The 27151-nt window shown below is 47.9% G+C and overlaps 1 protein-coding gene across 1 annotated transcript in view; it reads right to left on the reverse strand.

Annotated features, from left to right (window-relative positions):
* Positions 1–27151, reverse strand: part of knl1 (kinetochore scaffold 1) — a 170106-nt gene that overhangs the window by 82475 nt on the left and 60480 nt on the right. The window contains exons 8-10 of the mRNA XM_070878795.1: positions 25840–25877; positions 10018–10070; positions 4218–9656 (exon numbers count right to left, since the gene is read on the reverse strand). Coding sequence (XP_070734896.1) covers positions 4218–9656; positions 10018–10070; positions 25840–25877 — 5530 coding nt within the window. The remainder of the gene's footprint in view (positions 1–4217; positions 9657–10017; positions 10071–25839; positions 25878–27151) is intronic.

The raw sequence follows: 27151 nt of genomic DNA on the forward strand, positions 1-27151 counted from the left end.
ATTGGCAATACAGCTACCTGGACTAGTTACCTCTGAACACTCTGACTGCCTAGACATGGGGAGTAAAAAGAAATGTTGTAGTGGTAGGGGACAGTATCATTAGGTGAGGATAGATATTGTTCTCTGCAGCTGAGAGCACGAGTCCCGAAGGCTGTGTTGGAGCTGGAGGGGAACTTGGAGTGGGAGGGTAAAGATCCAGTTGTCGTGATCCACGTAGGTACCAATGACATAGGTAGGAAAAAGAAAGGAAGTTCTGCTAAGGGGGTATGAGCAGCTACCACAAAGATAATTAAAAAGCAGAACCACAAAGGTAACAATCTCTGGATTACAAGCAAATTTGCATAGGGAAAATAAGATCAGAGATATAAATGCATGGCTCAAAGATTGCTGTGGGAGAAATGAATTTCAATTCATGGGGCACTCGCACCAGTACTGGGATAAGAGGGAGCTGTTCCGTTGAGACGGGCTTCATTTGAACCAGGCTGGGATCAGTGTCCTGGCGAATCGAATAACTAGGGCTGTCGATGGGGCTAAAAACTAATTAGTGGGAGGGATCTGGTGAGCGGAAATTAAAAAAGTCAAAGAGAAAGGAGAAGGTAATAGTGCAGGGTAGCGATAAGGGTAATGATAAACTGAGTGTGACTGGGACAAAACGTATACAAGAGTGTATCAGAATGTGGCGTCATCGTAGGAATAAATGGTAAAGACAAAATTAAACCCTCTTTATCAGAATGCATGCAGCATTCGTAGCAAGAAAGGTGAATTAACAGCATAGATAGACATAAATGGGCATGATCCGATAGCCATTACAGAGACGTGGTAGCAAGATGACTAAGGCTGGGAACTGAATATTATGGGGTATTTACAATTTTGGAGGGATAGGCAGAAAGGAAAAGGAGGTGGGATAGCTCTTAATAAAAGATGAAATCAGTGCAGTAGTGAGAAATTTTATTGGCTCAGAAAATCAAGATGTAGGGCCCAAGTTTCCACATGATTTGCGCCTGATTTTTTAGGAGCAACTGGTAGAGAACGGACTATCTTAGAAATCGCAATTCTCCACATTTTTTTTTCTGCAGTTCCAGTCAGTTAGAACAGTTTCACTTTGGAACAGAATTTTTTCTTCAAAAGGGGGCGTGTCCGGCCACTGACACCTGATTTCAAAGTTTCCACAGTGAAAACGTACTCCAAACTAACTTAGAATGGAGCAAGTGAAGATTTTTGTAGAACTGAAAAAACCTGTTCTACATATTAAAAAATCAGGCGCAGGTTACAAATTAGGCATCCAGAACGAGGTGGTGGGGGGGGGGGGGGGGAGAGTGGGGGGAAGGGAAGTCATTAAATTCTATAATAAATCCTTATTTATACTTATACAAATAAATCCAACCTGAATAAAAATTTATAAGCAAAGAAAAGATTAAATAAACCATCTTCCTAACTGTGTGAAAGTGCTTCAACCAGGGAGAATGCTGCAGGAAGCCTCACAAGTTGAGGCAGCCGTTCGTTCCCGCGGGGGGGGGAGGAGGAAGCCGTTCATTCCCACGGGGAGGGGGGGGGGGGAAAGAGAGGAGGCAGCCGTTTGTTCCCACGGGGGGGGTGGGGGGGGGGGGGAGAAAGAGAGAGGAGGAAGCCGTTCGTTCCCGCGGGGGGGTGGGGGAGCCGTTCCCGACAGCGGGCGGGGAGGGAAACAGCTGCCTCAACTTTGAGGCTTCCTGCAGTCTTCTCGCTGCTGCAAGAAGCCTCGGTGCTGATGGCAATGTGCTTTTATTAAAAAATGTTCAAAAATTAAACAGCTACAAAAATGGCCGAGTGCCAATGTTTCCTTCACACTGCGGGTGCGCGAACGCTCCAACGCGCACGCGCAGGGTTGCCGGCCGGAAAAAAAACTAATTTAAATGGTACCCGCCCTCTCCCACTTACAAAATTGGCGCGAGTGGTAGGCTCCACCCCCTGGGCGCCATGCCAAGCAGACATGGAGCTGCAGGGCGCTCCAGAATCGCGCGTTTTTTTTCCGGCGCCGTTTTCGGCGCAAAAAACGGGCGCCCAGTTCGGAGGGGCGCCCATTTTTTATCGTGTGGAAACTTGGGCCCGTAGAGTCAGTTTGGGTGGAGATAAGAGATAAGGGAAATAAGTCACCGGTGAGAGAAGTCTATAGGCCCCCTAACAGTAGTCACACTGTAGGAGAGAGTATAAATCAAGAAATAATGAAGGCTTGAAAGAAAGGTACGGCAATAATCATGGGTGACTTTAATCTTCTTATTGATTAGACAAGTCAAATTGGCAAAGGTAGCCTTGAGGAAGAGTTCATAGAGTGTATGCGGGATGGTTTCTTAGAACAATATATTGTGCAACCAACCAGTGAGCAGGCTATTTTGGATCTGGTAATGTGTAATGGGACAGGATTAATTAATGATCTAATAGTAAAGGATCCTTTTGGGAAAAGTGATCACAGCATGTAGAATTTCAAATTCAGTTTGAGGGTGAGAAAGCTAGGTCTCAAACTAGTGTCCTGAACTTAAATAAAGGCAATTACAAAGGTACGAAGGCAGAATTGACTAAAGTGGACTGGGAAAATAAATTAATGGGTAAGACAGTAGACAGTGGCAAATATTTAAGGAGCTATTTCATAACTCTCAGCAAAGATATATTCCAGTGAGAAAGACAGACTGAGAAGGATGAACCATCCGTGGATAACTAAGGAAGTAAAGGATGGTATCAAATTGAAAACCAAGGCATACAATGTTGCGAAGAATAGTGGAAGGGCAAAGGATTGGGAAATTTTTTAGATGAAAATTTTTTTAGAGAGAGTGTGAAGATAGTTTGAGAGTAAACTAGCAAGAAGTATAAAAACAGACAGTAAGAGCTTCTGCAGGTATATAAAAAGGAAGAGTGTAGCTAAAATAAACTTTGGTCCCTTAGAGGATAAAACTAGGAAATTAATACAGGTTGAACCTCCCTTATCCGGAACCATTCCCTGCCACCAGGTGGCGCATGCGCAGAACTCCGACATGAACAAATTAAAGTCCTTCCTCACTACCGACTCCCGCAATCGCTGGCCTGACCCTGAAATCCACCACCCCCAACGATCTCTCTGCCACACTCCCAGACCCAAGCCAGCTAGCCCTGATATCCCCTTGCTCAGCACCTGTACCATCCAATTTAACGTGACCACCCCTAGTCTGGAAAAATCCCTTATTTGGAACAGGCCAGGTCCCGAGGGTTCCAGATGGGAGAGGTTTAACCTGTACAATCTAAATGCCAACTCAATAAACCTAGATCTCACTGTGTCTACTGCTGAAAAAAAATATACGACAACCCCTTGTCCAAAAGCCAAAATATCGTCACCAGAGATGAAGTTGTCCGGAATTCCTAATAACCCTATTTACAAACAATTATTGTGGAGTCTATATTCCACCTCAGACTTGTATGGAGCAGACAAGATGAACAAAATGATAACCACCTACATCAAGTTGATCTCAGCTAAACCCAGAAAGTCAATTTTTAAGTTCAGTGGCTTCAGTCACAGGAGGCTATAGGCTTAAGATGAATTTCCAGTCTGGAGTTTAAACACTTCTTCCTTTCGCCCAATTTACTGGCTGATAAAACCAAGTCTAGAATATGTACTATACTATTTGTACAGGTTGAATCGCCCTTATCTGGAACTGGCCTGTTCCAATGAGGGATATTTCCGGATAAGGAGAGATCACGTGTTTTCAGTGTGTGTGCACGCCGATCGGCAGGAACGACTGTCAGACAGTTAGTCAGTTTCAGCTCACATTTGGAAACCAAACTATATTAGAGTTCTAGAGTTAGGATATTCTCAAAATCTATGGAATGGTTAACTGATCCAAAATATTAAAAAGGCAAGTACTTTGAAAACATTTTCTGAACAATTTTTATTGGAATTTCCATCAGCGTGGCATCGGTGGGCCCCGAGGTGTTGGCTCCAAAGTTGGGTAAATTTATTTTACATTGATATTTTGAGGATTTGCGGTAAATTCATTATGGGTCTACAAGTGTAAATGGGCAAGTTTTTTTTCATTGATATTTTGCGAGGATTTTGACCGGCCGCATTGTGCGCATGCGCCAACCGGGAATGGCTCCAAACAAGGGGTGGTTCCGGATAAGGGAGGTTCAACCTGTACAAACATTGTTATGCTACATTATGAACACATTCACAATTGCCTATGATGTTCGTGTGCACACTTCCTTTCACTTACCCTTTGTCTTGAAGAATCAGTGACTCCGTGCCCCAAATTCCTCAATTTACTTTTACTGCATGCATTTGCATTTTCCTCCACTTCACTCCATGCCCGTTTTTGGTGAAGCCTTTGTTCCGCAATAATCATTTTCGAGCCTCCAGGAACTTGATCTCTGTGACCTGTAACATTATTACCTTGTTCAGAAGCAAGTGATGCTTCTTTTCCAGGCTGTTCACGGATTGCGAGAGTGTCCACTTCACTGGACTTCAAGCAGTGAGACAGTTCCACTTGATCAAACATTTTGCTTTCTACTTGGTCACAATCAGTTATTTGGCTTTCGATAACTGGTTCTTTTTGAGGGTCAGCATCAGATTCAAATACTTTTGAATCTTTCTCAAGTTTGTTTGATTTGTACATGGTACTCAGAAGTGAACCAGAGCGGAGATGTTCCACTGATGTTTTTATTACATCGTGATGATTTGAATGTACAGCTTTGTATAGATTTTCTCGACTCGGCAGTTTCGGAGGAAAGATGCATAAAGAGATGTTGGATTTAAATGTATCCTTAATAAGTGAATGTTGTTTTGCGAACCATGGACAATCTGCAGGATCTTTGTCACCCAACGAAGGCCTTTCTAATTCAGTGCCATGAGTTACATTGGTCATGGAGTTCAATTTCTGAAGTGATGACATTGACTTTCTGGATTGATTACATCCCAGATTTTTATTTGCTGTACTTACAGATTCAGTTCTTGCAGCATTAGCAGTACATTCAGGTTGAGCATCACTACTTTGATATCTACCAAATTCTTCAGAAGCTACCTCCCTGCTCTGATTGATCAGAATCAACTCCTGAACTTTATCATTTTTACATGTTAGAATTGAGTCCAAGGAGTTCTCAGTATGTAGCACAGATTGTTTCATTCCTTTTCCATTCATTTTTTCACGTGTCCCAGTTACACAAGAAGAACTATCAGGTTCACCTTTTTGCTCAGCATCACCTTCAAACCCCACTGTTTGAGGGATGGTGATCTCCATGCTCCCAGCAAAAGGAGCAGAAGTACCAAGTGCATCGACACCACGATCAACATTACAAATTGGGTTTTCTACAGTGGTTTGAATGCTGGAAAATTCTAGATTGCCCAGGTGGTTACTAAAACACTTTGTCCCCTTTTCAAGCACCAAATGGGTAATTTTCTGACTACTAGATAAGTCATGCTGACTGCGAATGGGCACGGTATCAATGTGTATGACTGGTGTGACTTGTTCAGAAACCAGGGACTTATCGTTGAGAAAGGATGACAATACAGACCCAGGAGCATTCAATTTGGAAGTCACTTTAGCTGAACCTAATGTCTCATTTGTAGTGAACCCAAGGCTGTCACTCTCAATAGCAACTTTATAACTTTTAGTTATATCCATGTTATTTGCTTCTGAAAATACTGTGGTTTTGTCACTGGCAAGAGATGACAGAATAGACCCAGCAGCATTCTGTTTGGAGGTCGTAATATTTGAATCCATTGTATGATTTGCAACTGGCCAAAGGCTTCCACTCACAATAGCAACTGCAAGACTTTTGGTTATGTCCAGATCATTTGCGTCTGAAAACAGCATGGTCTTATCACCAGGAAAAGATGATAAAGTACACCCAGCAGCAGTCAGTCTGGAGGTCATTCTAGTTGAATTCAATGCTTCATTTGTAACTTGTCCAAGGCTTCCACTGTCAATCACAACTGTATTGCTTTTGGTTATGTCCATATCATTTGCTGCTGAAAATACAGTGGTCTTATCACCAGGAAAGGATGTACTTGGTCGCACTTTCCAATTTACAACTGGCCCAAGGCTTCCACTGTCAATAGCAACTGTATGGCTATTCGTTATGTCCATATCATTTGCCTCTGAAAACACCAGTGTCTTATCACTGGGAAAAGACAGAATAGACCCAGCAATACTCTGTCTGGAGGTCATTTTATTTGAACCTGTTGCAACTGGCCAAAGGTGTCCACTCTCAATTGGAATTGTATGACTTTTGGTTACGTCCATATCATTCGCTTCTGAAAACACCACATTGTTATCACTGGGAAAAGAGGCTTGTATAGATCCATGTACACTCAGTCTGGAGGTCGGTCTAGTTGAATTCAATGCTTCATTTGTAACTTGTCCGAGGCTTCCACTGTCAGTAGCAACTGTATGGCTTTTTGTTATGTCCATATCATTTGCCTCTGAAAACACCAGAGTCTTATCACTGGGAAAAGATGATAAAGTACACCCAGCAGCAGTCAGTCTGGAGGTCATTCTAGTTGAATTCAATGTTTCATTTGCAACCGACCCAAGGTTTCCACTTTCAATAGCAACTGTTTGACTTTTGGTTATGTCCATATCATTTGCCTCTGAAAACACCATAGTCTTATCATTGGGAAAAGACAGAACAGACCCAGCAATACTCTGTCTGGAGGTAATTTTATTTGAATCCTTTGCAACCAACCTAAGGTTTCCACTCTCGATTGGAACTGTATGACTTTTGGTTATGTCCATATTATTTGCCTCTGAAAACACCAGTGTCTTATCACTGGGAAAAGATGATACAGTACACCCAGCAGTAATCAGTCTGGAGGTCATTCTAGTTGAATTCAATGCTTCATTTGTAACTGGCCCAAGGCTTCCACTGTCAATAGCAACTGTATGGCTATTCGTTATGTCCATATCATTTGCCTCTGAAAACACCAGAGTCTTATCACTGGGAAAAGATGATAAAGTACACCCAGCAGCAGTCAGTCTGGAGGTCATTCTAGTTGAATTCAATGCTTCATTTGCAACCGACCCAAGGTTTCCACTTTCAATAGCAACTGTTTGACTTTTGGTTATGTCCATATCATTTGCCTCTGAAAACACCATAGTCTTATCATTGGGAAAAGACAGAATAGACCCAGCAATACTCTGTCTGGAGGTAATTTTATTTGAATCCTTTGCAACCAACCTAAGGTTTCCACTCTCGATTGGAACTGTATGACTTTTGGTTATGTCCATATTATTTGCCTCTGAAAACACCAGTGTCTTATCACTGGGAAAAGATGATGCAGTACACCCAGCAGCAATCAGTCTGGAGGTCATTCTAGTTGAATTCAATGCTTCATTTGTAACTGGCCCAAGGCTTCCACTGTCAATAGCAACTGTATGGCTATTCGTTATGTCCATATCATTTGCCTCTGAAAACACCAGAGTCTTATCACTGGGAAAAGATGATAAAGTACACCCAGCAGCAGTCAGTCTGGAGGTCATTCTAATTGAATTCAATGCTTCATTTGCAACCGACCCAAGGTTTCCACTTTCAATAGCAACTGTTTGACTTTTGGTTATGTCCATATCATTTGCCTCTGAAAACACCATAGTCTTATCATTGGGAAAAGACAGAATAGACCCAGCAATACTCTGTCTGGAGGTAATTTTATTTGAATCCTTTGCAACCAACCTAAGGTTTCCACTCTCGATTGGAACTGTATGACTTTTGGTTATGTCCATATTATTTGCCTCTGAAAACACCAGTGTCTTATCACTGGGAAAAGATGATACAGTACACCCAGCAGCAATCAGTCTGGAGGTCATTCTAGTTGAATTCAATGCTTCATTTGTAACTGGCCCAAGGCTTCCACTGTCAATAGCAACTGTATGGCTATTCGTTATGTCCATATCATTTGCCTCTGAAAACACCAGAGTCTTATCACTGGGAAAAGATGATAAAGTACACCCAGCAGCAGTCAGTCTGGAGGTCATTCTAGTTGAATTTAATGCTTCATTTGCAACCGACCCAAGGTTTCCACTTTCAATAGCAACTGTTTGACTTTTGGTTATGTCCATATCATTTGCCTCTGAAAACACCATAGTCTTATCACTGGGAAAAGATGACAGAATAGACCCAGCAATACTCTGTCTGGAGATAATTTTATTTGAATCCTTTGCAACTGACCCAAGGCTTCCACTCTCAATTGGAACTGTATGACTCTTGGTTATGTCCCTATCATTCGCTTCTGAAAACACCGTATCACTGGGAAAAAATGCTTGTGTAGCTCCAGGTACACTCAGTCTGGTGGTCATTCTAGTTGAATTCAATGCTTCACTTGTAACTTGCCCAAGGCTTCCACTGTCAATCGCTACTGTATGGCATTTAGTTATGTCCATATCATTTGCCTCTGAAAACACCATAGTCTTATCACTGGGAAAAGATGACAGAATAGACCCAGCAATACTCTGTCTGGAGATAATTTTATTTGAATCCTTTGCAACCGACCCAAGGTTTCCACTCTCAATTGGAACCGTATGGCTTTTGGTTATGTCCATATCATTTGCCTCTGAAAAAACCATAGTCTTATCACTGGGAAAATCCAGAATAGACTCAGCATTACTCCGTCTGGAGGTCATTTTTTTTGAACTCAATGTATGATTTGCAACCAAACCAAGGCTTCCATTGTCAATAGCAACTGTTTGACTTTTGGTTACGTCCATATCATTGGTGTCTGAAATCACTATATCCTTATCACTGGGAAAGCATGACAGAAGAGACACTGATCTGGAGGTCAATTTAGTTGCACCCAAAACCTCATTTTGGTTGACTTTATTACAATATCCATCATCTGAGGATATCTGGTGCTCATCAGAGGTAAAAGAGGGCAGTCTTCGTCTATCATTTTTGTGATTTGTGACACCTGTTAATTGAGTTTGATTTGTTATGTGATCTATCTTCCTGACATCAATAGGTAGAGTATGACTTCTGGTCATGTCCATACAATCTTCTTCAGAAAACACAACAGTTTTATCTTGAAGAATGAGAGAATGAATTGACCCTCCAGTATCTATTCTCTCTATATGGTTAGGCTCTGTAAACGAACGAAGAGTGGTAGTATTTCCCAAGGCAAAATGGTTAATAGCAATAGTGTGGCTTCTGGTGAGCTCCATATCGTTATCTTGATCCAGAAACATCACAGTTCTGTTTGGATCCAGATTGCTGATAGAGTTGCTTTGCAGCACCGAGTTATTTGTCTTCTCAATGTTTTTACCTGCTCTACAAGCTGAAGTAACAAAGTCTGTATGCTTAAATACCTGTTCCTCAAAGATGGAAGACATGGACACCATCTTATTTTCATCTGCCTCACTCTGCTTTTTGCTATTTAAGTACAATTTAAAATCAATTGTCTTTTGCTGTTTAGGAACCTGGTTTTGTCTGATAGAGCTGAAGGACCTATCAACACCCTTCTCCCCAGTGGCAAGGCACAGGTTGGTATATGCTGGCTCTGTAGAATCAAGTCCAGCCAAGAAAGATTTGGAGTCAATTTTTTTTTGAAACCCAGAAGTAACTTTTGTTTCAGAAGGCATGACGGTCTCTTCAAGACCTTCGCTTCGCACTTGAAGCCCAGAGATCGGGAAGATTTGATGTATACCGACATTCTCAATGTATTCACAGAACTGTATAAAAGTGGGAAGATAAATACATGAAAACTTACTGTGAAGATCATTTAATTTGTTTTAATGTTTTCCTTATATTGAAAGTATAAAACGGAAATGGAACACATTATTTGCCATTTTAAAAGAAATCCCACTTTATGGAAAATTGCTGCTGTAATTTCAGTATACCAGAAACAGGCTAAATTAAAACAACCACGCTTCCATTAAATCCATTTGGAAATTTAGTCGCCGACATAAAACATATGATCACAGCGCTTCCTGTTGAAGTGAATGGAAGCCTTACGTTTCACAATTTAGGTATCACCCTAATTATTTGGAAGAACCAAGCTTCAGTACTTGCACCAGACACATGCTGATTTACCTCAAATTGTTGCAAAGGAGTTCGGAGAGGTGCATGAAGTAGTGCATCCATTCCTTTGAGTAGAAAGAATACTACAAGTTAGTATTACATCATCTCTTAACGGAAATATCTAATTCGTCAGACTAAAACAACAGAAGTATACATAAATAAGCCATAGAAACATAGAAAATAGGTGCAGGAGCAGGCCATTCAGCCCTTCTAGCCTGCACCGCCATTCAATGAGTTCATGGCTGAACATGAAACTTCAGTACCCCCTTCCTGCTTTCTCGCCATACCCCTTGATCCCCCGAGTAGTAAGGACTTCATCTAACTCCCTTTTGAATATATTTAGTGAATTGGCCTCAACTACTTTCTGTGGTAGAGAATTCCACAGGTTCACCACTCTCTGGGTGAAGAAGTTTCTCCTCATCTCGGTCCTAAATGGATTACCCCTTATCCTTAGACTGTGACCCCTGGTTCTGGACTTCCCCAACATTGGGAACATTCTTCCTGCATCCAACCTGTCCAAACCCGTCAGAATTTTAAACGTTTCTATGAGGTCCCCTCTCACTCTTCTGAACTCCAGTGAATACAAGCCCAGTTGATCCAGTCTTTCTTGATAGGTCAGTCCCACCATCCCGGGAATCAGTCTGGTGAATCTTCGCTGCACTCCCTCAATAGCAAGAGCGTCCTTCCTCAAGTTAGGAGACCAAAACTGTACACAATACTCCAGGTGTGGCCTCACCAAGGCCCTATACAACTGTTGCAACACCTCCCTGCCCCTGTACTCAAATCCCCTCGCTATGAAGTCCAACATGCCATTTGCTTTCTTAACCGCCTGCTGTACCTGCATGCCAACCTTCAATGACTGATGTACCATGACACCCAGGTCTCGCTGCACCTTCCCCCTTCCTAATCTGTCACCATTCAGATAATAGTCTGTCTCTCTGTTTTTACCACCAAAGTGGATAACCTCACATTTATCCACATTGTACTTCATCTGCCACGCATTTGCCCACTCACCTAAACTATCCAAGTCACTCTGCAGCCTCATAGCATCCTCCTCGCAGCTCACACTGCCACCCAACTTAGTCTTCTCTGTATTCCTTTACTTAAAAGTGTAAAGTTTTGCTAGTCATGGAGGACTCAAATCCAGACTTGAGCTCACAGCAGGACAAAAGTTAACTTGAGGGATCACTGAGTTTCAATAGAAACAGAAAAGGAGATGGCAGAACAAACAGTGAGGCATATGGAAAGGAACAGTCTGGGGCACTTGCAGAATTACTTTGAAGCACTTAAAGGAGGATGGGCTAAAGTGGTGTGAAAATGCTTCATCAAAATATTCTAGAGAATGGAACTAGTTTGGAAACTGGCAGCAATAGTACGCAGATACTAGAAAGGGGATGGATTGGAGTACAAGAATTTCAGAAGCATTAATCCGCTTAGTGTGCCAGGCTGAACACGTTTGCTGGAGTGATGGACACCACTAAACAGAAGGGTGCAGGAAACTCCATGTAGCTACAGAGTCAGCATAGAAATAGTGATCAGATATTCATGCCCACATGCAGTTCAGAAGTGCTGTGGCATGCAGGGAAACAATCTGCAGGAATACTGTGGTTTCATAGACCTTAAACAAGCGTATATAACTTTTATAACTTGCTCTGATGTTTGAAGCCAGTCCTACTGGCTTTGCTCTTAAGTAGCTGACAACTGCTGTATTTTGCTGCCTAACTTGATAAATTATCAACAACAAGAAAAAAGTCCAGCTTCTCTTTTGACCTAGAGGGTAAATCCACTGCCCACCGTGGTGCTGAGCCATATGGACAAGGATGGTCTTGGGTTTGATCTGTGGGCTGAGATGAGTTATCCGATCTTGGCTGGGAGAACAGTTTGGGGTGATACAGATGAGCGACCTGTCAAAAGCCCAGCGGGAGATCGAGAGCCAGCGGCAATTGGTGAGAGGGGAGCGACCTGTCAAAAGCCCAGCGGGAGATCGAGAGCCAGCGGCAGTTGGTGAGAGGGGAGCGACCTGTCAAAAGCCCAGCGGGAGATCGAGAGCCAGCGGCAATTGGTGAGAGGGGAGCGACCTGTCAAAAGCCCAGCGGGAGATCGAGAGCCAGCGGCAGTTGGTGAGAGGGGAGCGACCTGTCAAAAGCCCAGCGGGAGATCGAGAGCCAGCGGCAGTTGGTGAGAGGGGAGCGACCTGTCAAAAGCCCAGCGGGAGATCGAGAGCCAGCGGCAGTTGGTGAGAGGGGAGCGACCTGTCAAAAGCCCAGCGGGAGATCGAGAGCCAGCGGCAGTTGGTGAGAGGGGAGCGACCTGTCAAAAGCCCAGCGGGAGATCGAGAGCCAGCGGCAGTTGGTGAGAGGGGAGCGACCTGTCAAAAGCCCAGCGGGAGATCGAGAGCCAGCGGCAGTTGGTGAGAGGGGAGCGACCTGTCAAAAGCCCAGCGGGAGATCGAGAGCCAGCGGCAGTTGGTGAGAGGGCAGCGACCTATCAAAAGCCCAGCGGGAGATCGAGAGCCAGCGGCAGTTGGTGAGAGGGGAGCGACCTGTCAAAAGCCCAGCGGGAGATCGAGAGCCAGCGGCAGTTGGTGAGAGGGGAGCGACCTGTCAAAAGCCCAGCGGGAGATCGAGAGCCAGCGGCAGTTGGTGAGAGGGGAGCGACCTGTCAAAAGCCCAGCGGGAGATCGAGAGCCAGCGGCAGTTGGTGAGAGGGGAGCGACCTGTCAAAAGCCCAGCGGGAGATCGAGAGCCAGCGGCAGTTGGTGAGAGGGGAGCGACCTGTCAAAAGCCCAGCGGGAGATCGAGAGCCAGCGGCAGTTGGTGAGAGGGGAGCGACCTGTCAAAAGCCCAGCGGGAGATCGAGAGCCAGCGGCAGTTGGTGAGAGGGGAGCGACCTGTCAAAAGCCCAGCGGGAGATCGAGAGCCAGCGGCAGTTGGTGAGAGGGGAGCGACCTGTCAAAAGCCCAGCGGGAGATCGAGAGCCAGCGGCAGTTGGTGAGAGGGGAGCGACCTGTCAAAAGCCCAGCGGGAGATCGAGAGCCAGCAGCAGTTGGTGAGAGGGGAGCGACCTGTCAAAAGCCCAGCGGGAGATCGAGAGCCAGCGGCAGTTGGTGAGAGGGGAGCGACCTGTCAAAAGCCCAGCGGGAGATCGAGAGCCAGCGGCAGTTGGTGAGAGGGGAGCGACCTGTCAAAAGCCCAGCGGGAGATCGAGAGCCAGCAGCAGTTGGTGAGAGGGGAGCGACCTGTCAAAAGCATACCGGTGCAGCTACAGCGGGAGAGAAAGCAAAATAGAAGTAGAAAGTAATCAAAAAGTGACGTCACAGCCAATGGGGTAAGTGATTGGTGAGTAGCTTTTCTTTTATTTTTTATATCAGTAAATGAACTATAACATTGTTATTACCAATTTAAGGGTATCTAAGGTTAAGACATGGCAGGAGAGCTCGGTCATGTGATATGCTCCTCCTGTACCATGTGGGAACTCGGGGACACTTCCGGTGTCCCTGACGACTACGTGTGTGGGAAGTGTATCCGCCTCGAGCTCTTGACGGTCCGCGTTGCGGAATTGGAGCTGAAGGTGGATTCACTCTGGAGCATCCACGATGCTGAGAATGACGTGAGTATCACGTGTAGTGAGTTGGTCTTACCACAGGAGAAGGGTCCACAGCCAGATAGGGAATGGAAGACCAACAGGAAGAGCAGTGCAAGAAAGATAGTGCAGGAGTCCCCTGTGGTCATCCCCCTGCAAAACAGATACACTGCTTTGAGTACTGTTGGGGAGGATGACTCATCAGGGGAGGGCAGCAGCAGCCAGGTTCATGGCACCGTAGGTGGCTCTGCTGCAAAGGAGGGCAGGAAAAAGAGTGGGAGCGCGATAGTGATAGGGGATTCGATGGTGAGGGGAATAGATAGGCGTTTCTGCGGACGCAACCGAGACTCCAGGATGGTATGTTGCCTCCCTGGTGCAAGGGTCAAGGATGTCTCGGAGCGGGTGCAGGACATTCTGAAATGGGAGGGAGAACAGCCAGTTGTCGTGGTGCACATTGGTACCAACGACATAGGTAAAAAAAGGGATGAGGTCCTACGAAAAGAATTTAAGGAGCTAGGAGCTAAATTAAAAAGTAGGACCTCAAAAGTAGTAATCTCGGGATTGCTACCAGTGCCACGTGCTAGTCAGAGTAGGAATCGCAGGATAGCGCAGATGAATACATGGCTTGAGCAGTGGTGCAGCAGGGAGGGATTCAAATTCTTGGGGCATTGGAACCGGTTCTGGGGGAGGTGGGACCAGTACAAACCGGACGGTCTGCACCTGGGCAGGTCCGGAACCAATGTCCTAGGGGGAGTGTTTGCTAGTGCTGTTGGGGAGGAGTTAAACTAATATTGCAGGGGGATGGGAACCTATACAGGGAGACAGAGGGAGACAAAAAGGAGGCAAAAGCAAAAGACAGAAAGGAGATGAGGAAAAGTGGAGGGCAGAGAAACCCAAGGCAAAGAACAAAAAGGGCCACTGTACAGCAAAATTCTAAAAGGACAAAGGGTGTTAAAAAAACAAGCCTGAAGGCTTTGTGTCTTAATGCAAGGAGTATCCGCAATAAGGTGGATGAATTAATTGTGCAAATAGATGTTAACAAATATGATGTGATTGGGATTACGGAGACGTGGCTCCAGGATGATCAGGGCTGAGAACTCAACATCCAGGGGTATTCAACATTCAGGAAGGATAGAATAAAAGGAAAAGGAGGTGGGGTAGCATTGCTGGTTAAAGAGGAGATTAATGCAATAGTTAGGAAAGACATTAGCTTGGATGATGTGGAATCTATATGGGTAGAGCTGCAGAACACTAAAGGGCAAAAATCGTTAGTGGGAGTTGTGTACAGACCTCCAAACAGTAGTAGTGATGTTGGGGAGGGCATCAAACAGGAAATTAGGAGTGCATGCAATAAAGGTGCAGCAGTTATAATGGGTGACTTTAATATGCACATAGATTGGGCTAGCCAAACTGGAAGCAATACGGTGGAGGAGGATTTCCTGGAATGCATAAGGGATGGTTTTCTAGACCAATATGTCGAGGAACCAACTAGGGGGGAGGCCATCTTAGACTGGGTGTTGTGTAATGAGAGAGGATTAATTAGCAATCTCATTGTGCGAGGCCCCTTGGGGAAGAGTGACCATAATATGGTGGAATTCTGCATTAGGATGGAGAATGAAACAGTTAATTCAGAGACCATGGTCCAGAACTTAAAGAAGGGTAACTTTGAAGGTATGAGGCATGAATTGGCTAAGATAGATTGGCTAATGATACTTAAGGGGTTGACTGTGGATGGGCAATGGCAGACATTTAGAGAACGCATGGATGAATTACAACAATTGTACATTCCTGTCTGGCGTAAAAATAAAAAAGGGAAGGTGGCTCAACCGTGGCTATCTAGGGAAATCAGGGATAGTATTAAAGCCAAGGAAGTGGCATACAAATTGGCCAGAAATAGCAGCGAACCTGGGGACTGGGAGAAATTTAGAACTCAGCAGAGGAGGACAAAGGGTTTGATTAGGGTAGGGAAAATGGAGTACGAGAAGAAGCTTGCAGGGAACATTAAGGCGGATTGCAAAAGTTTCTATAGGTATGTAAAGAGAAAGAGGTTAGTAAAGACAAACGTAGGTCCCCTGCAGTCAGAATCAGGGGAAGTCATAACGGGGAACAAAGAAATGGCAGACCAATTGAACAAGTACTTTGGTTCAGTATTCACTAAGGAGGACACAAACAACCTTCCGGATATAAAAGTGGTCAGAGGGTCTATTAAGGAGGAGGAACTGAGGGAAATCTTTATTAGTCGGGAAATTGTGTTGGGGAAATTGATGGGATTGAAGGCCGATAAATCCCCAGGGCCTGATGGACTGCATCCCAGAGTACTTAAGGAGGTGGCCTTGGAAATAGCGGATGCATTGACAGTCATTTTCCAACATTCCATTGACTCTGGATCAGTTCCTATCGAGTGGAGGGTAGCCAATGTAACCCCACTTTTTAAAAAAGGAGGGAGAGAGAAAGCAGGGAATTATAGACCGGTCAGCCTGACCTCAGTAGTGGGTAAAATGATGGAATCAATTATTAAGGATGTCATAGCAGCGCATTTGGAAAATGGTGACATGATAGGTCCAAGTCAGCATGGATTTGTAAAAGGGAGATCATGCTTGACAAATCTTCTGGAATTTTTTGAGGATGTTTCCAATAAAGTGGACAAAGGAGTACCAGTTGATGTGGTATATTTGGACTTTCAGAAGGCTTTCGACAAGGTCCCACACAGGAGATTAATGTGCAAAGTTAAAGCACATGGGATTGGGGGTAGTGTGCTGACGTGGATTGAGAACTGGTTGTCAGACAGGAAGCAAAGAGTAGGAGTAAATGGGTACTTTTCGGAATGGCAGGCAGTGACTAGTGGGGTACCGCAGGGTTCTGTGCTGGGGCCCCAGCTGTTTACATTATACATTAATGATTTAGACGAAGGGATTAAATGTAGTATCTCCAAATTTGCGGATGACACTAAGTTGGGTGGCAGTGTGAGCTGCGAGGAGGATGCTATGAGGCTACAGAGTGACTTGGATAGGTTAGGTGAGTGGGCAAATGCGTGGCAGATGAAGTATAATGTGGATAAATGTGAGGTTATCCACTTTGGTGGTAAAAACAGAGAGACAGACTATTATCTGAATGGTGACAGATTAGGAAAAGGGAAGGTGCAACGAGACCTGGGTGTCATGGTACATCAGTCATTGAAGGTTGGCATGCAGGTACAGCAGGCGGTTAAGAAAGCAAATGGCATGTTGGCCTTCATAGTGAGGGGATTTGAGTACAGGGGCAGGGAGGTGTTGCTACAGTTGTACAGGGCCTTGGTGAGGCCACACCTGGAGTATTGTGTACAGTTTTGGTCTCCTAACTTGAGGAAGGACATACTTGCTGTTGAGGGAGTGCAGCGAAGATTCACCAGACTGATTCCCGGGATGGTGGGACTGACCTATCAAGAAAGACTGAATCAACTGGGCTTGTATTCACTGGAGTTCAGAAGAGTGAGAGGGGACCTCATAGATACGTTTAAAATTCTGACGGGTTTGGACAAGTTGGATGCAGCAAGAATGTTCCCAATGTTGGGGAAGTCCAGAACCAGGGGTCACAGTCTAAGGATAAGGGGTAAGCCATTTAGGACCGAGATAAGGAGAAACTTCTTCACCCAGAGAGTGGTGAACCTGTGGAATTCTCTACCACAGGAAGTAGTTGAGGCCAATTCACTAAATATATTCAAAAGGGAGTTAGATGAAGTCCTTACTACTCGGGGGATCAAGGGGTATGGCGTGAAAGCAGGAAGTGGGTACTGAAGTTTCATGTTCAGCCATGAACTCGTTGAATGGCGGTGCAGGCTAGAAGGGCTGAATGGCCTGCTCCTGCACCTATTTTCTATGTTTCTATGTTTCTATGTATAACTTAGGTTGTAATGACTATCAGGGTTGCTGGAAAAAAGACCAGACTGCTATGAGAGAAAGCAATATAAGCTTGTATAGCCCCTTTCATGAGCTCAGAACGCCCACTTTTGAAGTGTAGCAAGGTCCCACAAACAGTCATGAAATAAATGAGATCATTGTTTTTTTTTTAAAAAAAGGTGTTGGTTGAGTAATAAATGTTAACTAGAACACCAGGAGACCTCCCCTGCTCTTCAAATAGTGCTATGGGATCTTTTACGTCAACCTGAAAGGGCAGGCACTGCTTTGGGTCAACATCTTATCAGTGCAACACTCCCTCAGTAATGCACTGAAATGTCAACCTGGATTATGTGCTCAAGCCTCTGGAGTGGAATTTGAACCCATAACCTTCTGATTCAGGAGGGAAGATACTGAGCCAAGGTAGAAACTTGAAGGAAAAGTGCCAGAATGGTTTCAAGTGAAGATAGAAATCTTGTCAGGGTTCCATCACATCAACCATCATGTTTGTTATTGTAAAGGACATTTAGCTAGGTAGTTAGAAGAACAGAAACAGAAGGCTGTGACCCTGAGCATGCAGAAGGTCGGCCACGAACAGGTAAATAGTTTAGAATACACAATGTCAGTGTCCTCATTGGATCTTTCAAAGAGCTGGCATAGGCATGATGTACCGAATGGCCTCCTTCTGTGCTGTATAATTATATAGGTCAGCCCAAAGTTCAGATTCAACTAGAGTTTGAGCTATAATGTATTTCAAATAGTCACCAGCATTTGAGTGTATAATTACCTAGTTTAGGGCCCAAGTTTCGGCCTCAGTTGCTCCTGATTTTTTAGAGCAACTGGTGCAGAACGGAGTATCTTAGAAATTAAAATTCTTGGCATTTAGTTTGCTCCAGTTCTAGTCAGTTAGAACAGAATTTTTTTCTCCCAAAAGGGGGCATGTCCGGCCACTGACGCCTGTTTTCAAAGTTTCGGCAGTGAAAACTTACTCCAAACTAACATAGAATGGAGTAAGTGAAGATTTTTGTACGCTGGAAAAAACCTTGTCGACACTTTAGAAAATCAGGCGTAGGTTACAAATCAGGCGTAAGGAATGGGGAGGGGGGTTTAAAGGGAAGTTTACAAACATTAAACTTCAGTTTTACAAATAAAGAGCCATTATCAATAATAAATGATAAAAACATCAATAAATCAATCAAAAAAAATTAAGAAGAAATAATTTTTTTTTTTAAATCAATAAATAAAACATTTTCTACTTACCGACTGCAGCACCGGGAGCCCTGCAACAGCATGCTGGGATGCCCCCCCCAGGGTGTCTCTGTCAGTGTCTCTATCTCTCTGTGTGTGTGTCTCTCACACTCTGTCTGTCAGTGTCTGTGTTTCTGACAGCGAGGGGGGGAGGAGGGGAAGGGGGGGGGGGGGAGGGGGGGAGGAGGAGGAGGAGAAGACGGGGGGGAAAGAAGGCGACGGGGGGGAAAGAAGGCGACGGGGGGGAAAGAAGGCGACGGGGGGGAAAGAAGGCGACGGGGGGGAAAGAAGGCGACGGGGGGGAAAGAAGGCGACGGGGGGGAAAGAAGGCGACGGGGGGGAAAGAAGGCGACGGGGGGGAAAGAAGGCGACGGGGGGGAAAGAAGGCGACGGGGGGGAAAGAAGGCGACGGGGGGGAAAGAAGGCGACGGGGGGGAAAGAAGGCGACGGGGGGGAAAGAAGGCGACGGGGGGGAAAGAAGGCGACGGGGGGGAAAGAAGGCGACGGGGGGGAAAGAAGGCGACGGGGGGGAAAGAAGGCGACGGGGGGGAAAGAAGGCGACGGGGGGGAAAGAAGGCGACGGGGGGGAAAGAAGGCGACGGGGGGGAAAGAAGGCGACGGGGGGGAAAGAAGGCGACGGGGGGGAAAGAAGGCGACGGGGGGGAAAGAAGGCGACGGGGGGGAAAGAAGGCGACGGGGGGGAAAGAAGGCGACGGGGGGGAAAGAAGGCGACGGGGGGGAAAGAAGGCGACGGGGGGGAAAGAAGGCGACGGGGGGGAAAGAAGGCGACGGGGGGGAAAGAAGGCGACGGGGGGGAAAGAAGGCGACGGGGGGGAAAGAAGGCGACGGGGGGGAAAGAAGGCGACGGGGGGGAAAGAAGGCGACGGGGGGGAAAGAAGGCGACGGGGGGGAAAGAAGGCGACGGGGGGGAAAGAAGGCGACGGGGGGGAAAGAAGGCGACGGGGGGGAAAGAAGGCGACGGGGGGGAAAGAAGGCGACGGGGGGGAAAGAAGGCGACGGGGGGGAAAGAAGGCGACGGGGGGGAAAGAAGGCGACGGGGGGGAAAGAAGGCGACGGGGGGGAAAGAAGGCGACGGGGGGGAAAGAAGGCGACGGGGGGGAAAGAAGGCGACGGGGGGGAAAGAAGGCGACGGGGGGGAAAGAAGGCGACGGGGGGGAAAGAAGGCGACGGGGGGGAAAGAAGGCGACGGGGGGGAAAGAAGGCGACGGGGGGGAAAGAAGGCGACGGGGGGGAAAGAAGGCGACGGGGGGGAAAGAAGGCGACGGGGGGGAAAGAAGGCGACGGGGGGGAAAGAAGGCGACGGGGGGGAAAGAAGGCGACGGGGGGGAAAGAAGGCGACGGGGGGGAAAGAAGGCGACGGGGGGGAAAGAAGGCGACGGGGGGGAAAGAAGGCGACGGGGGGGAAAGAAGGCGACGGGGGGGAAAGAAGGCGACGGGGGGGAAAGAAGGCGACGGGGGGGAAAGAAGGCGACGGGGGGGAAAGAAGGCGACGGGGGGGAAAGAAGGCGACGGGGGGGAAAGAAGGCGACGGGGGGGAAAGAAGGCGACGGGGGGGAAAGAAGGCGACGGGGGGGAAAGAAGGCGACGGGGGGGAAAGAAGGCGACGGGGGGGAAAGAAGGCGACGGGGGGGAAAGAAGGCGACGGGGGGGAAAGAAGGCGACGGGGGGGAAAGAAGGCGACGGGGGGGAAAGAAGGCGACGGGGGGGAAAGAAGGCGACGGGGGGGAAAGAAGGCGACGGGGGGGAAAGAAGGCGACGGGGGGGAAAGAAGGCGACGGGGGGGAAAGAAGGCGACGGGGGGGAAAGAAGGCGACGGGGGGGAAAGAAGGCGACGGGGGGGAAAGAAGGCGACGGGGGGGAAAGAAGGCGACGGGGGGGAAAGAAGGCGACGGGGGGGAAAGAAGGCGACGGGGGGGAAAGAAGGCGACGGGGGGGAAAGAAGGCGACGGGGGGGAAAGAAGGCGACGGGGGGGAAAGAAGGCGACGGGGGGGAAAGAAGGCGACGGGGGGGAAAGAAGGCGACGGGGGGGAAAGAAGGCGACGGGGGGGAAAGAAGGCGACGGGGGGGAAAGAAGGCGACGGGGGGGAAAGAAGGCGACGGGGGGGAAAGAAGGCGACGGGGGGGAAAGAAGGCGACGGGGGGGAAAGAAGGCGACGGGGGGGAAAGAAGGCGACGGGGGGGAAAGAAGGCGACGGGGGGGAAAGAAGGCGACGGGGGGGAAAGAAGGCGACGGGGGGGAAAGAAGGCGACGGGGGGGAAAGAAGGCGACGGGGGGGAAAGAAGGCGACGGGGGGGAAAGAAGGCGACGGGGGGGAAAGAAGGCGACGGGGGGGAAAGAAGGCGACGGGGGGGAAAGAAGGCGACGGGGGGGAAAGAAGGCGACGGGGGGGAAAGAAGGCGACGGGGGGGAAAGAAGGCGACGGGGGGGAAAGAAGGCGACGGGGGGGAAAGAAGGCGACGGGGGGGAAAGAAGGCGACGGGGGGGAAAGAAGGCGACGGGGGGGAAAGAAGGCGACGGGGGGGAAAGAAGGCGACGGGGGGGAAAGAAGGCGACGGGGGGGAAAGAAGGCGACGGGGGGGAAAGAAGGCGACGGGGGGGAAAGAAGGCGACGGGGGGGAAAGAAGGCGACGGGGGGGAAAGAAGGCGACGGGGGGGAAAGAAGGCGACGGGGGGGAAAGAAGGCGACGGGGGGGAAAGAAGGCGACGGGGGGGAAAGAAGGCGACGGGGGGGAAAGAAGGCGACGGGGGGGAAAGAAGGCGACGGGGGGGAAAGAAGGCGACGGGGGGGAAAGAAGGCGACGGGGGGGAAAGAAGGCGACGGGGGGGAAAGAAGGCGGCGGGGGGGAAAGAAGGCGGCGGGGGGGAAAGAAGGCGGCGGGGGGGAAAGAAGGCGGCGGGGGGGAAAGAAGGCGGCGGGGGGGAAAGAAGGCGACGGGGGGGAAAGAAGGCGACGGGGGGGAAAGAAGGCGACGGGGGGGAAAGAAGGCGACGGGGGGGAAAGAAGGCGACGGGGGGGAAAGAAGGCGGCGGGGGGGAAAGAAGGCGGCGGGGGGGAAAGAAGGCGGCGGGGGGGAAAGAAGGCGGCGGGGGGGAAAGAAGGCGGCGGGGGGGAAAGAAGGCGACGGGGGGGAAAGAAGGCGACGGGGAGGGGGGGGGGAGGGAAGACGACGGGGGGGGGGAGGGAAGACGACGGGGGGGGGGAAGACGACGGGGGGGGGGGGGAAGACGACGGGGGGGGGGGGAAGACGACGGGGGGGGGGGGAGACGACGGGGGGGGGGGGGAGACGACGGGGGGGGGGGAAGACGACGGGGGGGGGGGAAGACGACGGGGGGGGGGGAAGACGGGGGGGGGGGGGGGAAGACGGGGGGGGGGGGGAAGACGGGGGGGGGGGAAGACGGGGGGGGGAGGGGGAAGAAGACGGGGGGGGGAGGGGGAAGAAGACGGGGGGGGGGTCGAAAGAAGACGGGGGGGGTCGAAAGAAGACGGGGGGGGGGGTCGAAAGAAGACGGGGGGGGGGTCGAAAGAAGACGGGGGGGTCGAAAGAAGACGGGGGGGGTCGAAAGAAGACGGGGGGGGGTCGAAAGAAGACGGGGGGGGTCGAAAGAAGACGGGGGGGGGTCGAAAGAAGACGGGGGGGGGGTCGAAAGAAGACGGGGGGGGTCGAAGGAAGACGGGTGGGGGGAAGGGAAGAAGACGGGTGGAGGGGAAGGGAAGAAGACGGGGGGGGGGGAAGGGAAGAAGACGGGGGGGGGAAGGGAAGAAGACGGGGGGGGGAAGGGAAGAAGAGGGGGGGGGGAAGGGAAGAAGAGGGGGGGGGAGAAGAGGGGGGGGGGAGAAGAGGGGGGGGGAAGAAGAGGGGGGGGGAAGAAGAGGGGGGGGGGGGAACAGAAGGAGAAGGGGAAAGGAGGCTGAACGTGCTGGGCCCTAGACTTCGGACAGTGCCCGTCCCCAGCACCAGATTTACAGGTAGGTGGTGTTGGGTCGGGTCGGGTCGGGGGGGGAGGGAGGGAGGTCGGGTTGGATCGGGTGGAGGGAGGGAGCGCGGGTCGGGTCGGGTCGGGGGGGGGGGGTGGGGGTGGTGCGGGTCGGGTCCAGTCTGGGGGGGGTCGGGTCCGGGAGGAGCGGGAGTCGGGTCGGGGGGGGGGGGGAGGGGGGGGGAGCGGAAGTCGGGGGACCGGGAGTCGAATTGGGGCGGGAGGAAGAAGGAGCTGGGCATGGGAGGCAGCCTTATGCACGCAGCCCCAGTGAGGCCATTTGGCCAGGGGCTGCGTGCTTCGGGCCCCTCCCACACAGTTTTGGGCACCTGGAGCCACTGTAGCGCGTATGTGCAGAGGTCCCGGCACTGTTTTCAGCGCAGGGACCTAGCTCCGCCCCCCACAGCTCGTGCTGCGCTGCGCCAGACTCCAGAGGACCAGCAGGGAGCCAGAGAATCTGTTAGTTTTTTTTAGGCGCACTTTGTGGCGCAAAAAATAGGCATCCAGGTCGGGGCTGCACCGTTCTAGGCGGGGCCCGAAGAGTCTAATGTATAATAATTATAAAAGTACCCACCCCTGTCTTTCCCCTCATTGGCCCGGAATTTACGGAGGGTAAGGACGGCGAACTAACAGCATTCGCTGTCATTATCCGTTTGAAACTGATCGCAACTTCAGTTTTTCACACATGCGCATCTAAACGAGGAAATCCTGAAGTTGCGGTCAGTCATTCACTGTTCCGACACTGGCTGCACTGTGGACCACCCCCTGCCCCCCGCCCCCACCCCCAATAGCCAATCAGTGTAAATAGAGAAACTGATGAAAACTTGGGCTTTTCTGCAGTATTAACGTTAAATACCCCATTAAATGTTAAGCCTAGTTGGAATAGGTTTAACAGGGGTTTTAACAGCGTACTGACTGGTAAACAAACATTCTGGCCCTCAAACTAAGTTTTATATTTGTGGAGTGTCAAATTTCTCCATTATGATAAAAATTACAATTTAAAAAACTTTAAACAAAAAAGTTTGTTCATGATATTTCAGCTTCTACCTTATCCCCATGAGAGTGTCCCAATCTTTCTTAGCTCCCCATAACATTAAAAAAATATGGATAAAAGTAGCTTCTCATTTCCTGATTTCCTGCCTGTGAGAATTCTGCAATGCGATTGGCTGCTTAGACAGCTTGTTGACGTCACTGCAGCATTGCACTAGGAATTCCCATTAGAGCGCTGAAATCAATTGAACATGGAAAAAGGCAAACTTCTCGCCAAAAGGATCGCAAGATCTCGGTGGGCAGCTTTCTTTGAGGTCAGCTGAAAGTGACTTAGCTTCGCCACTGGCTTCAAATTACGGGTCATTATTACATACTTCGGGACGTGGGTTCCAGCTCCAATTGTCAATGAAATAAGTCGGACGAATTAGAAAGCAGAGGTATTGCTTAGGCCATCTGACATCAGCCTGTTCACTGGTTACCAGAGGTATGAATGAAACATGGTAGCTAATGATTCGAGTCAAAAATACGATGGCAGGTTCCTCTAGCATTAAGCCACTCAAACAGCAGGCGGTGAAGGTGGTAAATGATATGTTGGCCTTCATAGCTAGGGGATTTGAGTATAGGAGCAGGAAGGTCTTACTGCAGTTGTATAGGGCCTTGGTGAGGCCTCACTGGAATATTGTGTTAGTTTTGGTCTCTTAATCTGAGGAAGGACATTCTTGCTATTGAGGGAGTGCCAGAGTGCCGAAGGTTCACCAGACTGATTCCCGGGATGGCAGGACTGACATATGAGGAGAGACTGGATTGACTGGGCCTGTATTCACTGGAGTTTAGAAGGATCAGAGGGGATCTCATAGAAACATATAAAATTCTGACGGGACTGGACAGGTTAGATGCAGGAAGAATGTTCCCGATGTTGGGGAAGTCCAGAACCAGGGGACACTATCTAAGGATAAGGGGTAAGCCATTTAGGACTGAGATGAGGAGAAACTTCTTCATTCAGAGAATTGTTAACCTGTGGAATTCCCTACTGCAGAGAGTTGTTGAATATATCCAATGAACTGGCATCAAGAGGGGGTGAGATATGGCCCTTATGGCGAAAGGGATCAAGGGGTATGGAGAGAAAGCAGGAAAGGGATACTGAGGTGAATGATCAGCCATGATCTTATTGAATGATGATGCAGGCTCGAATGGCCTACCCCTGCACCTATTTTCTATGTTTCTATGTTTCAAACAGATGTCTTAAGCCCTATAAATTTGAGAAATGTTATTTAAAAATGCCTTGCACAACCCAGCCCCGTTGGGTTCTTTCACCTCATTGATTCACAGCAATGTCAATGAAACACAATAAATCAGCCAACAATCACAAAATCAAGAGATGGTCTCAACAAACATTATGTAGAGGACAAACACTACCGGCAGTTGAAACTAGAACCCACATCCCTAAAAGTTAATCTGCAGTAGACTGAATTCAGACTTCAAATATTTTTTTTTGCCAATGGAGACAAAATGTCCGATTTGGTGTTTATCTTATCTGTTTTAGCCTGAGGCTTACACAGCCACTGCTACCATGTAGTAAGCAACAAAGTTTAACAATCTTGCTATTTCAACTGATTGAAATGCAATCCATATAGCTTTAATAAACAAATGTGTTTACCCATATTTACCAAGTGGCTAGACAGATTCCAATTACAATTGCAGAAAGGGGTGTATTTCAGCTAACTGGTCAAAGATGTTGGTCAGAGTGTCCAAAATGACAAATTAACATCAACAAGTCATAACGGTGCAGTTGTCGGAGCAGAAAGATTTGGGATTAGACACATGCCAAGGATATATGTAGCACTATCTAAAGCTTTCCAGCACAAAAGTAGAGAAACATGGACTGGAAATAAGGGCAGGTGAGAAATGGAAATAAAGTCAAGTCAATGGAAATCCTGAAAGTAGAATGCAAAAAGAAAACACAAGTTGAATTGTTTTTTTCCCCTGGTTCTATAATTTTTTGTTCTGGGGAGCCCTCCATTGTATCAGAATATAATGTGTCACCTCAAAATGGAGACACATACAACAACCCTTCCAAAAGAAAGGATAATCTATTACAAGCAGACAACACAAAGGAATGATTAAAAGTGGATGTTCTCACTCACCAGCAATGCTGAAATTTGCATTTAGTGGCATCATGTCTCTGTGGAATAAAAACATGCTTCTGTTGTGTTACTTCATGCACTCAGTGCCAGCCTGACAACCTTTAGCATAATTTTTAAGCAACCAAATTTAATTTCAGCTTTAATTGTTGCACTTGGGAATGTCTTCAATATTCTGCTTTTTAACTGTCACGTTACATATCACCAAGCTATAAGAAAACCCAGCCTTTAAAGAACATTACACTACCTACTACAGGTACTTTCACAATGGTGTATCCATTGTGATGGACACAGGAGGCGGTCATACTCTGGAATGCAAGAAAACAGCAAAGGAGGCCTCAGAGACATCCAAAAACAAAAATCTATAAATAACAATCCTGCTTTGGTCACAATCCTCAAAGGTCTTGACGTACAAGGAGAACTTGTTGAGATGCCAGGCCTTGCGGTTTTTCAGGAAGATACGGTGCTAATTGTCTGAATAGTGGTATACATGTTTAATTGTGGCTTAGCACACAGGCGTTTTGCGAATATTTCAATTGTTAATTGCACAAAACATCTGGCTATGTGGAAGTAAACATCCTTGGATTCATTTGCATCCAATCAGTATAGCTAAATAATCGGAAACTGAATAACCAATCATCTGTTGGCTCATACCCGAGCAATACCCGCTTAAAATTATAGAATGATACAGCACAAGAGTCAATCAGGCCATTGTACCCATGCTGATTCTTTGTAAGCTATCCAATTAGTCTCACTCTTTCTCCATTTAGCCCTATAAATTTTCCCCTTCAAATAGTTATCCAATTCCCTTTTGAAAGTTATTATTGAATCTGCTTTCAGGCAGTGCATTCCAAATCATCATAACTTACTGCATAAAGAAAAATTCCTCTCGAGTCGCCTGATTCTTTAGCAACTACCTTAAATCTGTGCCCTCTGGTCATCAACTCTTGTGCCAGCTCTCATTTACTTTATCAAAACACCTCTATCTTGACCTTCTCTGCTCCAAGGAAAACAATCCCAGTTTCTTCACATGCATCCGTGGTCCAATTCGAGTAAATCTCCTTTGCACCCTCTTCAAGGTCTCGACATCCTTCCTAAAATGTGGTCCCCAGAATTGGCCACAATACTAAAGCTGGGCCATAACAACTGTTTTATAAAAAGCATATCTTCCTTGGTTTTGTTCTCTGTGTCCCTAGTTATAAAACCAAAAGTCCCGTATGCCTTTTTAACAAGGTTACTTAACTTTTCCTGCCACCTTCAAAGACTTGTGTACATACGCTCCCAGGTATCTGTTCCTGCATCCACTTTAAAATTG

This window comes from Pristiophorus japonicus, chromosome 4 (assembly GCF_044704955.1).
Source record: "Pristiophorus japonicus isolate sPriJap1 chromosome 4, sPriJap1.hap1, whole genome shotgun sequence".
In the NCBI taxonomy this organism is placed as follows: Eukaryota; Metazoa; Chordata; class Chondrichthyes; family Pristiophoridae; genus Pristiophorus; species Pristiophorus japonicus.